The following is a 13,160-nucleotide window of genomic DNA, read 5'->3' on the forward strand; positions in this document are numbered from 1 at the left end:
CATACTCTTGGCATCTTCTATACTTCCTCACAAACTCTTGTGCATCCGACATGATGGAAGGCCAATAGTATCCAGATCTAACAAGCTTCCTGGCCAACGCCTTTCCCCCAATATGGTGGCCACAGCATCCTTCGTGAACTTCGCTCAAGACGTAGTCCATTTGGTCGGGCCGCAAGCACTTCAGCAGGGGTTGATTAAGCCCTTGTTTGTACAGCTGGCCCAGTATCACTACATACTTGGCCACCTCCTATTTTAGCGTTCTAGCACCCTTCTCGTCCTCAGGGAGCTCGCTGTCCTCCAAGAAATAGATGATCAGATCTATCCATGAGGAAGGGCTTAACGCTTATGTTACGTAGAGAGTTACCGACGGCTCCTTTACCAGCCCTTGAATCAAAGATTGGTTTTCCGTGCCTGGCTTTGTGCTTGCCATCTTCGATAGGAGGTCAGCTCTCGCATTTATTTCTCTCGGTACATGTTGAATCGTGACCTCTTCGAAATCTTCACACAACTTTTTCACCTTTTCCAAGTACTTATGAAGTAAGGAGTCCCTAGCGTGATATGTCCCGTTGCCCTGGGAGGTAACAATTTGGGAGTCACTGTTGACCTCGACTCGCGATGCTCTGACTTCTTTGGCTAGGAGTAAACCCCCTATCAAGGCTTTATATTCCACTTAGTTTTTGGAGACCGGGAAGTCGAACTTGAATGATTGATCATAAGTCATCCCAGCCGAGCTTTCGAGGATTATTTATTGGTGCACGAAACTGGCTCCGCACATTTTGCACAGATAGACTAGCAAGTATATCGGGTCGTCCAAATAATACCTCAGGTGAGTGAGAGTCGATCCCACGGAAATTGTTGGTTTGAGCAAGCAGTGGTTACCTTGCAAATCTTAGTTAGGCGGATAGAAATCATAGTTTGTCACGGAAAATGCATAAAACTGAATAAATAAATAAAATGTTACTAGATAGGTGTGAAATTAATAGTATGAGAACGGTTGAGGCTTCGGAGATGCTTTGTCTTCCGGATTAATTTTTCTTACTGTCTACTTCAATAACTTTCTGATTCATTCAATGGTAGCCGTAAGTGATTAACTCGTCCTCTCATCAAGTTAACCTCCTCCACTGCAGCAATCCACCATGTTGAAGTGACTCGTGTCCTCTCATCAAGCCACCTCTAGGTCTCTTACTACAGCAGAAGATGAAGCTCTAAGCAATCCACTCCCCTTCACGATCCTACTCAAGGTCACTACAAAAAATTTTAGTTAAAACGGCGGTTTTTTTGGGTATTTACGGCGGTTTGAACCGCCATTATAACCAAGAACGGCGGTTTTAGAAAACGACGTAATTCTGGGCGCCATTCTGGTTATTACGGCGGTTTTCAGAAAACCGCCATAATTCCCTGGGTTAAAACGGCGGTTTTTGAATAGGTTAAAACGGCGGTTCAAACCGCCGTTATTTTCAGGGTTAAAATGGCGGTTTTTGGATAGGTGAAAATGGCGGTTTGAACCTCCACTATTACCCTGACAGAGTGGTATTTTGGTTGGTTAAAACGGTAGTTCAAACCGCCGTTATTTCCAGTGTTAAAATGGCGGTTTTTGAATAGGTTAAAACGGCGGTTTGAACCGCCATTATTACCCTGACAGAGTGGCGTTTAGTTGGTTAAAACGGCAGTTCAAACCGCCATTATTTCCAGGGTTAAAATGACAGTTTTTGAATAGGTTAAAACGGCGGTTTGAACTGCCATTATTACCCTGATATAGTGGCATTTTGGTTGGTTAAAACGGCACTTTTGAACTGCCATTTTTACCCTAACAATGACATTTTTATCGTTTAAAAAAATAATTTTTACCGTCATTTTTATCGCGTTAAATAGATAATTTTGTGATTAAAATTTCACAATAGCAAAAAATTATAATCCATAAATGAAATATTATATAACTCATAAACAAAATATTAATATAATATATAATTTTTTATTATTGAAAATCAAAAGTAATAACATCACAATAAATTTGTGTAGATCAAATTAAATAATGCAGATTATGGATCCAGAAACACATTATTCAAATTTATTACTTCTTGCGAAAAGTCTGCAACTCCTTTCCTCTCGGGACATTTAAAGCCCATGAAGGCGAAAAATTCGAGAACATGTTTATGGGGACCTTGATATACAATGTGGCCATCAGAGAGTAGAATAACGTCATCAAAAAGATTGTAAGTCTCTGATGCTGGTTGAAGGAGTGAGACAACGGCAGTTCCTTTAAGAGAGTGGATGAGATGCTTTAGTGAGTTCACAATTCGAAAAAGTTGTTGAGCTATCTAAACCAGTAGATATTTCATCCATGAAAAGAGCTCTAGCTGATCCAACCAGCACTTCTCCTATATTTGTATATATACAATTTTTCTAAAATTAGATTCTTGTTTGTGATAAATTAGACATTAATGATTGAAATCTAGCTTGTTCTTGTTTTACCTGTTGTAAGAAGTTTTCTTTGCCCACCAGAAATACCTCTTAGCATTGCATTTCCTACAATAGTATCAGCACATACTTCTAGTCCCAAAACCTGAAAACATGAATTAAAACAATCAAAAAATAAACACAAAATGACTTCATGATTACCAGAGAAAACCTTACAGTGAAATCTTCATGCCAAGAACACTTTGGGTTCTTTCAACCATCTTTATCAGAAAATGAACTTCAAGAAAACAAGTTTTTTTTTTATTTTTCTTTACATGGTAAAATAATTCTCAATTCATGTGATCTTATTATTTCATGTTTCAAAACCAATTAACAGAATCAGTAACTGGGTCCATACTCAGAATTGCACTTCAACACAAAAAGATGTACAAACCTTCTTCCCCTTCTTTTTCTCTGAAATGCCACCTAAAACCATGCATGGCTGCACAGCATCAATCTGGGAACAAAGAAAACTTAGAAGGCATTCAATGAAAGTGGCTTTATATTCTGAACGATGTTTCTAACTTTTCAGTGAAATTTATTAACCATATTCACTTACAACATCAAGGTCCCAAATTTTTATTGACAGTTCCATTGAACTAACAGCTAAAGAAGTTTCCTGCAATGACAATGAAATAATAATGAGATAGAAAGTAGAGGAAGCATAAGGGGATCAAGTCAAATTTGAGCATGCAAATGAAGGCTAGAATTTAGAACTTTTATTAGCAAAGGAATGTAAAATAAGGCCTAAAGTCATCATGAACGTGTTATAATAATTATCTTTGATATATATATATATATAAATATGTGGATTTTATCGGCTAATGTCTATCCACTAACAAAGATTTTCCTTGTAATTACAAATAAACAATAATATTGCTAGATTAGGGTTTAATTAATTTAGAAGCTCGATGAAATTGGTGTTTCTGTGGATAAGAGACAAGATTGATATGCATTCCATTGAGACAACAGTAGTACGATAAATGTTGCTAATAAAAACTTCTTCGGTCAAAGGCAATCTATTAGTAAAGGATTGAAATCTTGGATAACAAAGACTAGGCAATTTAAAAATAATATTAACAACTGCCATAGACCACTGAAGGATAATATTCGAACAAAATAGATAACACACTTTAAGCCCAATATGAATACTCTGATAAACTTTGTGTTGGTTTTGATACCTCAACTCCTAAGGTAAATAAAAAGATGCAAATTAACACAGAACACAATGAGATAGAGCTAGCTAGCTAACCATAATTCTTCATCTTCGTCATCGTGGTACTTGTCTTATCTGAAAATTCTTCAAATACTGCATAAAACACATTCAAAACTATTGGATTGTGATATTATCATGCTTGTTTTGACAGAAAATTATATGCCTTAAGAAAGATAGACACAAGAGAATACTAATCCATTATTGCCTACTTTTGAAGTGTACCTGAGATAAGGCTATAAACAGTATTAGCATGGGAATTCCAATTTCAACGCAGCTCCCAACCTAACACAAATAGTTCAGATTCAGAATAATATACTAAACCATATTAGTGATGAGAAAATAATTGTGAATTTCACTATTAATAATGCAGTAAGTGGGGCTGGTGTTATATGTACCACAAGGAATCCTCTGTCAAATAGTCCAAAACCAACTAATGCATTGAGAAACCTGAAGATCATGGAGCTTGACTCTAGCAGCAACGGAAACCAATAGCTTGTTCTTTTGTGAGAAGCGGGTTCAATTTCAAGACCACATCCTTGATTGCAGCAACACAAGGAGAAAATGGAGTGAAAATGCAGTAATACTTTCATTTATCATTTCAACACAAGCTGCTAATTGAATTCATGCCTCTTCCACCAGCTAAGTAATAATGAAAAAAAAAGTGAGAAGCCCCAATCTCTTTTATAATACTTTCATTTATCATTTCTTTTATAATAATAAAAAAAATCTGAAACAAGTCATCATATGAGATACATATAGTATTTATTAAGTACTAGTATTGAACAAATTCATATCGTGAACTTGAAATCTCTTTCAAGTATAGCAAATGCGCTGAACATCAAGATGGTAAACTGTAAATGCAAGCTAAGGCTTAATTATTAGCTTGGTTAATTAGATTATTAATAACTTCTAATATATAATCCATTAGTAAATAATCTAGAGATATTATTTAACTTAGTATTTTTATATTGTACGAACTAGGGTGCTTGACTATTTTAGTGGGGCTAATCAAATGTACTACTAATAATAATGTAGCATTTAGCTTTAGTATCTTCTTAAATCTTAAGTAGTCATGTACCTTTCTTTGATCTAAATTTTATATAATATGTTTCATCTACGAACAACTTAAACAATTAACAAAGACGCCATAAAACAAGTGCCACCAATCACATAGCCCTTCTTTTTTAATAGCAAAATTTAATCAGTGCACTTTAATTTAATACTGAGACATGTAGCGTTTATTTTTATATTTTTCCATATATAATAGAATAAGATTTTATACATGCGATATTTTGGCACTTTCTTAGAAGCACCAACTACTACTACTCTGTATCATGATGCATATGAATCTAGTTTTAATCACTCAGAATCATCATAATATAAATCAGATGAGCATAGAATATAACTGATTCCATGGAAAACAGAATAGAATAAACATACCTTGGGTGATACTGCTTCAAGTTATTTTCTCCCATACAAGTAATTTTGCTAGATACTGCTTCTCGGCAGTCATGGTGTTCACACTTCCGGTGGTTGGACTATCGTCCATCTACAAAAAAGAAATCCGCCAATTGCCAAAAGCAAAAAAGTAAAACACCACACCATGGTAGACTATCAAATACAATGAATTGATTAGTAAATTACGTTGTGCAGAAAAGGAGTGTCAACAAACAAGAATGTTGAAAAGGAGCATTAAGCAAGACAGAATAAATGCTGTGATAAAAGGTATGAAGAGGAAACTATAATTTCATTACGATATGAAAAGTGTAAAACACACTTACCATGAATTAAAGGAAACCTGTAAGTATGCTGCATTCATATTCCATAAATTGGAAATATCAGTACAGAGCTACAAAGTAATAATCTACATAAACTAATTCTCTCATGTGCCAATTGCTTAACGAAGACGTATAAATAATTGTAAAAGTAAAAGATAAATATAAAAAAACCAAACCAAAGCACAGAGGAATTTCATCATGCTATTCATGTTTCATAGTTTACATGGATAATTCAACAACGCTAATAACTGATATGCTAACATAGAGTTGCTTTCACTCTGGAGTCAGACCAACAACCCCTGAAAACAAGGAAGCAAAAGACACAAACATCAAGTTTATGATACAGATATATTGAAGCATAAGTACTGTGAACATTGTGAAATTAAAAGAGCACTGATTAAGGATTAAAAAAAAAAGGAAGCTTCATGCTGGAGATGTGAAATAGATAAGTTTTCAATGCATTGGAAAAAGGCAAAAAAAGAAAAAACTTCTGAAAATATACTCTTTTTAGTATCTTTAACTAGTACTCTTAGAACATTGGAAACACTGGTCAGCAAAACCAGAACAGATGTTTTTTAAATATGCAAGTGAACAGCACTGGTTAATTTGCTACTCAGATATAGTGAACAGCACTGGTTAATTTGCTACTCAGATATCTTCCTTCCTACATTTCATTGCTCAACCAACAAAAAGCATATGAATATTTACGAAAAATAGAAAATTATTAGTATTTTCCCATGCTATCATACATACCATTTACAGATGCCTCAGAAAGAAACTCAGAATTCAAGCTTGATAATGCTGTAAGAACTAATGGATGGGTACTGAGAACAGATCCGGGAATCCTGAAACGAACAAAAATTTAAAGAGAAATAGTAAAGCCAATGGAAAAAGAAACACATAAACCAAGATAATAAAGTTGTAATATTCAAATTAAATACATATCTCCCCCATATTCTTCATTAACTTTATAAACCCTTCCTGAAATTATATAGCATTTGTGGAATGCATCTATGCTTTCCATCAGTTTCACTTGACAAGTCTGTTTCCTATAAGTTGAGATACTCATTCCATTCAACATTCTTTTGTTTAAAAGCCAACTGTCAATTATATATTTGTGATTTTAAAAAACCCAAATATATACATATAGTTGAGAACACTATAGATCGCCCAAAAAAAATTAACTAAATGCTTGACAGTAAAGCACACTCATCTGACAAGCTTCCTCCAATATGCTACACAATTCAGATGATTCATTTATACAAAACAGTTCTTGAATAATTAATCTTGATCAGAATAATATATTAATACATTCAATAAAAACAACTTAGCCAAACACTCCAATATGCAAAGAGGTAGAAAAAAATTAGTACCCATGCTTTAGGCGAAGCCACGAAGCAAACGCTTCAAGAACCTGAATGATAACCAAGAAAAAATACTATCCGACAAGGCAGCAACTTTGAAAATTATAACAACTTGTCACTTAGTAACTCAAACTTTAGGCATTTGTCTCATTAATAAAATGAAGAGATGACACATAATCACACATATCATACTATGACCTCTGGCAAAACTGTTAGTAACTCCAAGAATCCTGGTATATATTCCGGATGAGAATCCATCTCGTCCCTAAGCCATTTCACTATACCACCATCTCCCCAATCTTCAGCAGGCACATGCACAGCCAATGCAGCCACAGCAATGCTAATCTACACATTAAAAAGATTTGAAGAATACATTTGGTTACCCTAAACTTCCATTTAAATATATTCAAATGATAATAAAAATAACTGTAAGAAAAGATAGAACGGTGCAAAGGACTTCTAGATGAACCTGAGTTCTGACTTTTGGATGACCCTTGTGGAACTTTTTTAGCAAGTTCTGTGTTCAAAACAACAATGAAAATAAAGCCTTAGCAAATTCATTATTTATTGTACATACTAACGCATCTGAATTGTCATAGCTGACAGACATCAAAAGATCAAATTATAATAGTGTCCTTATGTACCGATTTTGTATAATGTATTATATTATCTTTTATGTACTTTATTAGCTATGTAGAATTGATTTTCCATAAGATCCAATTACATTCTTGCAATTATATTAGTACATGCATATAGAAAGCAAATCAGGCAAGTGTTTCAACTTTCAATTACTAAATCAAAGATCAAAACATAACATAAGATCTCCTACTTCAGCAAACAAAAATGCTCAGAAGCAATTATCCGCCTAATTTTATATTGAACAGATTTTCTATAATCACAAATTTTAATATTTTCAAAATATTTTTAAGCTAATAAGGCATTCTGGTTAGATTTTTGAGTGAAAAAATCTAAGAGCAATTATAGAAGATCTAACTGGAATTGTGATGATCCTATGCCTTCAGTAATACTGATATTATATATCTAAGAGCAATTATACAGAGAGGTTAATCTAACATTAGAAAATTTTATCAAAAGCCTAGAAATCAAGGAAATTAGATTCTTAATTTGACAGTAAGCAAAAGCAAACAACAATTGATATTAAATTAGGAATTTAAAAACCCTAACTTTCAGAAAAAAAGTGAACAGAAGAAAGGAAGACCTAATGTGGCGCTGGCGGATCAGAACCTGGCGTGGTGGATTGACTTGGCCATGCTAGGATCAGAAAAAAGCATACCTCCCTCAATCCCTTCTTTCTCCCAACAAACAGAACCTAGCTTTCTACCAAAAGGAATTCAACTTTCACCTTCTCAACCAAAAGGAATTAAACTTTTACCTCTCAACCAAAAGGCAATTTATTTCATCGATTGCAGATACTTCGTTTACTTCAGAACAATCATGGCCTAATAACTAACGTGTTGCAGAAACAAAATTTTTTATTAGAACTTATGTATAATAGGTTAAAAAAGGGCGAAGGAGGAGGATGCTTCGAAACGAACCTTTTCCAGAGATCACGTTGAGATTTGGCGGCGATGGAGCGCCAGAATCGATCCATCTGGACGCATAGGGATTGGATCTGAGAGATGTCGTTGGAGAGGGAGAAAGAGAGATCGGAGGAGGCGGAGTAGTCGAGGCGCTCAAGGCGTTCCATGCCGTCGCGTGTATTCAGGAGGAGCTTCTTCGCGCCTTGGTAAACATCCGATAGCGTTGCTCCACCGCCTTCCATGGTGGCGCTCAGTGGTGGTGGTGACTGTGATGGTTTTTTCGGAGCTCCGAGGAGAAGAAGCTAAACGTCAGAGAAAGAGAGAGAGAGACTCTGTGAATTGATGAAACGTAGAAATCGGAGCTCCGACGAATGCTGACAAATCTTCAGATCGAAGCCAAATCGTAGAAGCTCAATGAAGGCAGTGACAACGGTGTTGCTTGCAGCAACGAGGAGATGAGCTGCAACAAGGGGATGAGCGACAGCGAGGATTTGAATGACAAATCAGTGGAAGATGAACAAAGGCAAGAAATTAGGGTTCGCCAGTGTCATTGTCTTCACTTTCTCATATGCAACAATACTAATTACACTCTCATATGCAACATCACTCAAATTAAAAGAAAAATTATGGCGGTTCCAAACGCCACAATCAACAAAAAAGCCATGAGCATTACGGCATAAATTAGAACCACTGAAAATAACAAACATAATGGCAGTTTTATTAACCCGCCATAAAACTAGTGCCATTTTTACTAACTTTTTTTGTAGTGGGTGCCACAGACAAGGCAGATCTTCCAGATCGAAAAGTGTTACTTCTCTGACTCTAGCCTTAACGCCACAGAGACCTCACTTACCCACGGTCAACGGGATTTCATGTCACGTATCCAAAGTTGCCCAGGTACTCTATTGGAATCCGGAATGCAATCTCTAGCTTTGGTTCAACGCTATCCGGGTCAGGACTCGCACGGAACCCATGTAGAACAAGGGTGATTGTCACTGGTCACCCTCAATTCATGAGATGAAGAACAAGAATGCATAAAGGAATAGAATCAGACATATTGAACTAAAACAATAATATTATTTATCCATGAAACTCAGCAGAGCTCCTAACCTTAACCTTAGGAGGTTAGTAACTCATACTGTACAATAGTAGTGAAGTATTCGATTGGGGGGGGAGAAGATCCAAAGTTAGGGTGATCTCCTCCTATATATACTAATATCCTAACTAAGAATTACAGAAATAAGATAAACTAAGTTGATAATGCGAAAATCCACTTCTGGGACCAACTTGGTGAGTGTTTGGGATGAGCTTGAGTGAAATCCACGAGATAGTACACCTTAGGGGCATTAAACGCTGGCTTGGGACTCTCTTTTGGGTGTTGGACGCCAGCTGCTCCCTTGTGGGCGTTGAACTCCAGGAATAGGGTAGGTGGCTGGCGCTGAACGCCAGTTTTGGGCCTTCATTTCCAAAGCAAAGTATGAACTATTATATATTTCTGGAAATTCCTGGATGTTAGCTTTTCATAGCCGTTGAGAGCACGCCGTTTAGACTTCTGTAACTCCAGAAAAGCTCCTTCGAGTGCACGGAGGTCAGATCCTGACAGCATCTGCAGTCCTTTCTCCGTCTCTAAATCAGACTTTTGCTCAAGCTCCTCAATTTCAGCCAGAAAATACCTGAAATCACCATAAAACACACAAACTCAAAGTAGAATAAAAAAATATGAATTTTTCACTAAAACCTATGAAAATATAATAAAAATTAAACAAAACATAATGAAAACTACATAAAAATGACGCCAAAAAGCGTATAAAATATCCGCTCATCAAAACACCAAACATAAACTGTTGCTTGTCCCCAAGCAACCAAAAACAAAGTAGGATAAAAAGAAGAGAAGGATACAATAAATCTCAGAGTTCTTAATGAAGCTCAATTTCGATTAGATGAGCGGGACTAGCAGCTTTTTGCTTCTGAATAATTTTGGCATCTCACTTTCCATTGAAGCTCAGAATGATTAGCATCTTTAGGAATTCAGAATCCAAATGATATTATTGACTCTCCTAGTTCAGTTCTTTTTTATTCTTGAACACCGCTTCCTTAGAGTCTTGGCCGTGACCCTAAGCACTTTGTCTTTCAGTATTACCACTGGATACATAAATGCCACAGACACTTAACTTGGTGAACCCCTTAGGATTGTGATTCAGCTTTGCTAGAATCCCCAGCTAATGGTGTCCAGAGTTCTTAAGCACACTCTTTTTGCTTTGGATCACGACTTTAACTGCTCAGTCTCAAGCTTTTCACTTGACACCTTCACACCACAAGCATATAGTTAGGGAAGCAGCTCATTTGAACTGTTTAGGCTAAGATATTATCTTTTTGGCCCTCCTAACCATTGATGCTCAAAGCCTTGGATCCTTGCTCTTGTCTTTTGGTTTCAAGAGCTATTGGCTTTTTCTGCTTGCTTTTTTTTTCCGCAACTTTTTTTTGCTTTTTGCTGCTTTTTCTTGCTTCAAGAATCAATTTTTGCATTTTTCAGATTAACAATAATACTTCACTTTTATCATCATTCTTTCAAGAGCAAACATTCTAAACTCCAACATCAAATATGCACTGTTCATTCACGCATTCAGAAAATAAAAGCAATGCCACCACATCAAATAATTGAACTATTCTTATTATATAACTCGAGTTCATGAATCTTACTTCTCTTTTTCAATTAAAATTTTATTTTCAGCAAGGTGAGAGATGCATGGAATAATTCATAGCTTTAAGACATAAGGATGATCATGCACTAGAAATAGATAATAAAACAAAATACATGAAAAACAGAAAAATAACATAAGCAAAGGGAATTAAGGGAACGAATCCACCTTAGTGATGGCGGCTACTACTCCTTCTAGAGGATCCAATGGAGTGCTTAATTTCTTCTATGTCACGCCCCTGCCTCTGTTGTTCTTCCTTCATAACTCTTTAATCTTCTCTCATGGCCCTTTGGTATTCTCTTATTTCATGGAAGATGGTGGAATGCTCTTGATGTCCCATCCTCAACTGATCAATGTTGGAGCTTAGTTCTCTTAGAGAAGTGTACAATTGCTCCCAGTAGCCTTGGGGAGGAAAATGCATCACTTGAGGCATCTCAGAGATTTCTTGTTGAGGCAGCTCCACATGCTCTTGTTGAGGTGTATGTGTAGGCTCTCTAGTTTTCTCCATCCTTCTTTTAGTGATGGGCTTGTCCTCTTCAATGGAGATGTCTCCTTCTATGACAATTCTAGCTGAATTGCATAGATGACAGATAAAGTGGGAAAACACTAACCTTGATAAGATGGAAGGCCTTTCAGCTTTCTTGTACAACTCTTGAGGTATTACCTCATGTACCTCCACCTCACTTCTAGTCATGATGCAATGAATCATAATGGCTCTGTCAATAGTCACTACTGACCGACTGCTAGTAGGAATGATAGAGCATTGGATGAATTCCAGTTATCCTCTAGCTACAGGCTTGAGGTCAAGCCTTCTCAGTTGGATAGGCTTGCCTTGAGTATCCCTCTTCCATTGAGCTCCTTCCATATAAATGTCTGAAAGGACTTGGTCCAGCCTTTGATCAAAATTGACTCTCCTAGTGTAAGGATGTAGGTCTCCTTACATCATTGGCAAGTGGAGCGCCAACCTTACACTCTCTGGGCTGAAATCCAAGGGTCACCATCGGACCATGGTGCTCCAATTTTTGGGATGTGGGTTCACGCTAGTGTCATGGTTATAGTGACCCATGTATTAGCATAGAAATCTTGCACCATCAAGATTCTAACTTCCGGAATCATATTGGTTAGGAATTTCTAACCTCTCCTCCGGATTTCTCTTCGGATCTCTGGGTACTCATTCTTTTTTAGCTTAAATAGGACTTCAGGAATCACCTTCTTCTTTGCCACTACTTCATAGAAGTGGTCTTGATGAGCTTTGGTGATGAATCTCTCCATCTCCTAAAATTCGAAGGTGGAAGCAACTGCTTTTCCTTTCCTCTTTCTAGAGGATTCTCCGACTTTGGGTGCCATAAGTGTGAATGGAAAACCAAAAGTAAGGCTTTTCCAACACCAAACTTAAAAGTTTTGCTCATCCTCGAGCAAAATATGAAGAAAAGAGTAGAAGATGAAGATAATAGGTGAAGAAAGAGGGGGATAGTGGTTCGGCCAAGTGAGGCTTAAGTGTATGAATGGTGTGTGTATAAAAGGTAGGAAGAAGGGGGTATTTATAGGGGTGGGATAGGGTAGAGTTCGAATGAATGGGTGGGAATTGGGTGGGAAATTTTGAATTTGAAGTGGGTGGGGGTTGGTGGGAGTTATGATGGTTTTGGGAAGAGATATGAATGTGATTGGGTTAGGGTTTATAGAAAAGAGTATGTGGGGAAGAGTGAAATTAAGAGAGAGAAGAAGGTGGAGTAGGTGGAGATTCTGTGGGACCCACTGATCCTGAGAGGCTAGGGAATTCGACTTCCCTGCCCCATTGTGGGCGTTGAATACCCAGCTCCTGCTTCTGGCTGGCGTTCAACGCCAGCTTCAGGTTGCTCCTCATGGGCGTTGAACGCCCACTCTGGCCTCCTTGTCTGGCATTCAACACCAGCAAGGTGCTTGCTCCAGGGTGTTCTGTTCCCAGCTCTAACTGTTTCTATTTTTGTTCTAGCTACTGCACATGATCACAAACTTAAACAAATATGAAAATTAAAGTTAAATAACTTAAATAAACTTAATGAAAAATAGAAATAACTTTAATTATGGTTGGTTTGCCTCCCAACAAGCGCTTCTTTAACGTTACT

At 36.9% G+C, this 13,160-nt stretch overlaps 1 protein-coding gene across 7 annotated transcripts; it reads right to left on the reverse strand.

Moving 5' to 3' along the window:
- Positions 1 to 1,952: 1,952 nt before the first annotated feature.
- Positions 1,953 to 9,049, reverse strand: LOC107605984 (ABC transporter G family member 36). 7 transcript variants are annotated; one of them, XM_088492461.1, is made up of 15 exons: positions 8,372 to 9,003; positions 8,035 to 8,282; positions 7,285 to 7,332; positions 6,825 to 7,160; positions 6,205 to 6,296; positions 5,675 to 5,750; positions 5,455 to 5,482; positions 5,114 to 5,222; positions 4,069 to 4,208; positions 3,896 to 3,955; positions 3,710 to 3,766; positions 3,017 to 3,076; positions 2,852 to 2,914; positions 2,473 to 2,563; positions 1,953 to 2,378 (listed from the first exon to the last, which is right to left on the reverse strand). In XM_088492461.1, exons 11-15 carry the CDS (start codon positions 3,710 to 3,712, stop codon positions 2,260 to 2,262), a joined length of 336 nt encoding a protein of 111 aa, XP_088348587.1. In that variant the 5' UTR covers positions 3,713 to 3,766; positions 3,896 to 3,955; positions 4,069 to 4,208; positions 5,114 to 5,222; positions 5,455 to 5,482; positions 5,675 to 5,750; positions 6,205 to 6,296; positions 6,825 to 7,160; positions 7,285 to 7,332; positions 8,035 to 8,282; positions 8,372 to 9,003; the 3' UTR covers positions 1,953 to 2,259. The 7 variants fall into 7 exon arrangements, with proteins under 7 accessions (XP_088348587.1, XP_088348582.1, XP_088348586.1 ...); XM_088492456.1 differs by having other exon boundaries at positions 5,455 to 5,750; positions 8,372 to 9,049; XM_088492460.1 differs by having other exon boundaries at positions 4,069 to 4,312; positions 5,455 to 5,750; positions 8,372 to 9,002.
- Positions 9,050 to 13,160: the final 4,111 nt, after the last annotated feature.

This window comes from Arachis ipaensis, chromosome B7 (genome assembly GCF_059453495.1).
Source record: "Arachis ipaensis isolate K30076 ecotype BB chromosome B7, ASM5945349v1, whole genome shotgun sequence".
NCBI classification, from domain to species: Eukaryota; Viridiplantae; Streptophyta; class Magnoliopsida; order Fabales; family Fabaceae; genus Arachis; species Arachis ipaensis.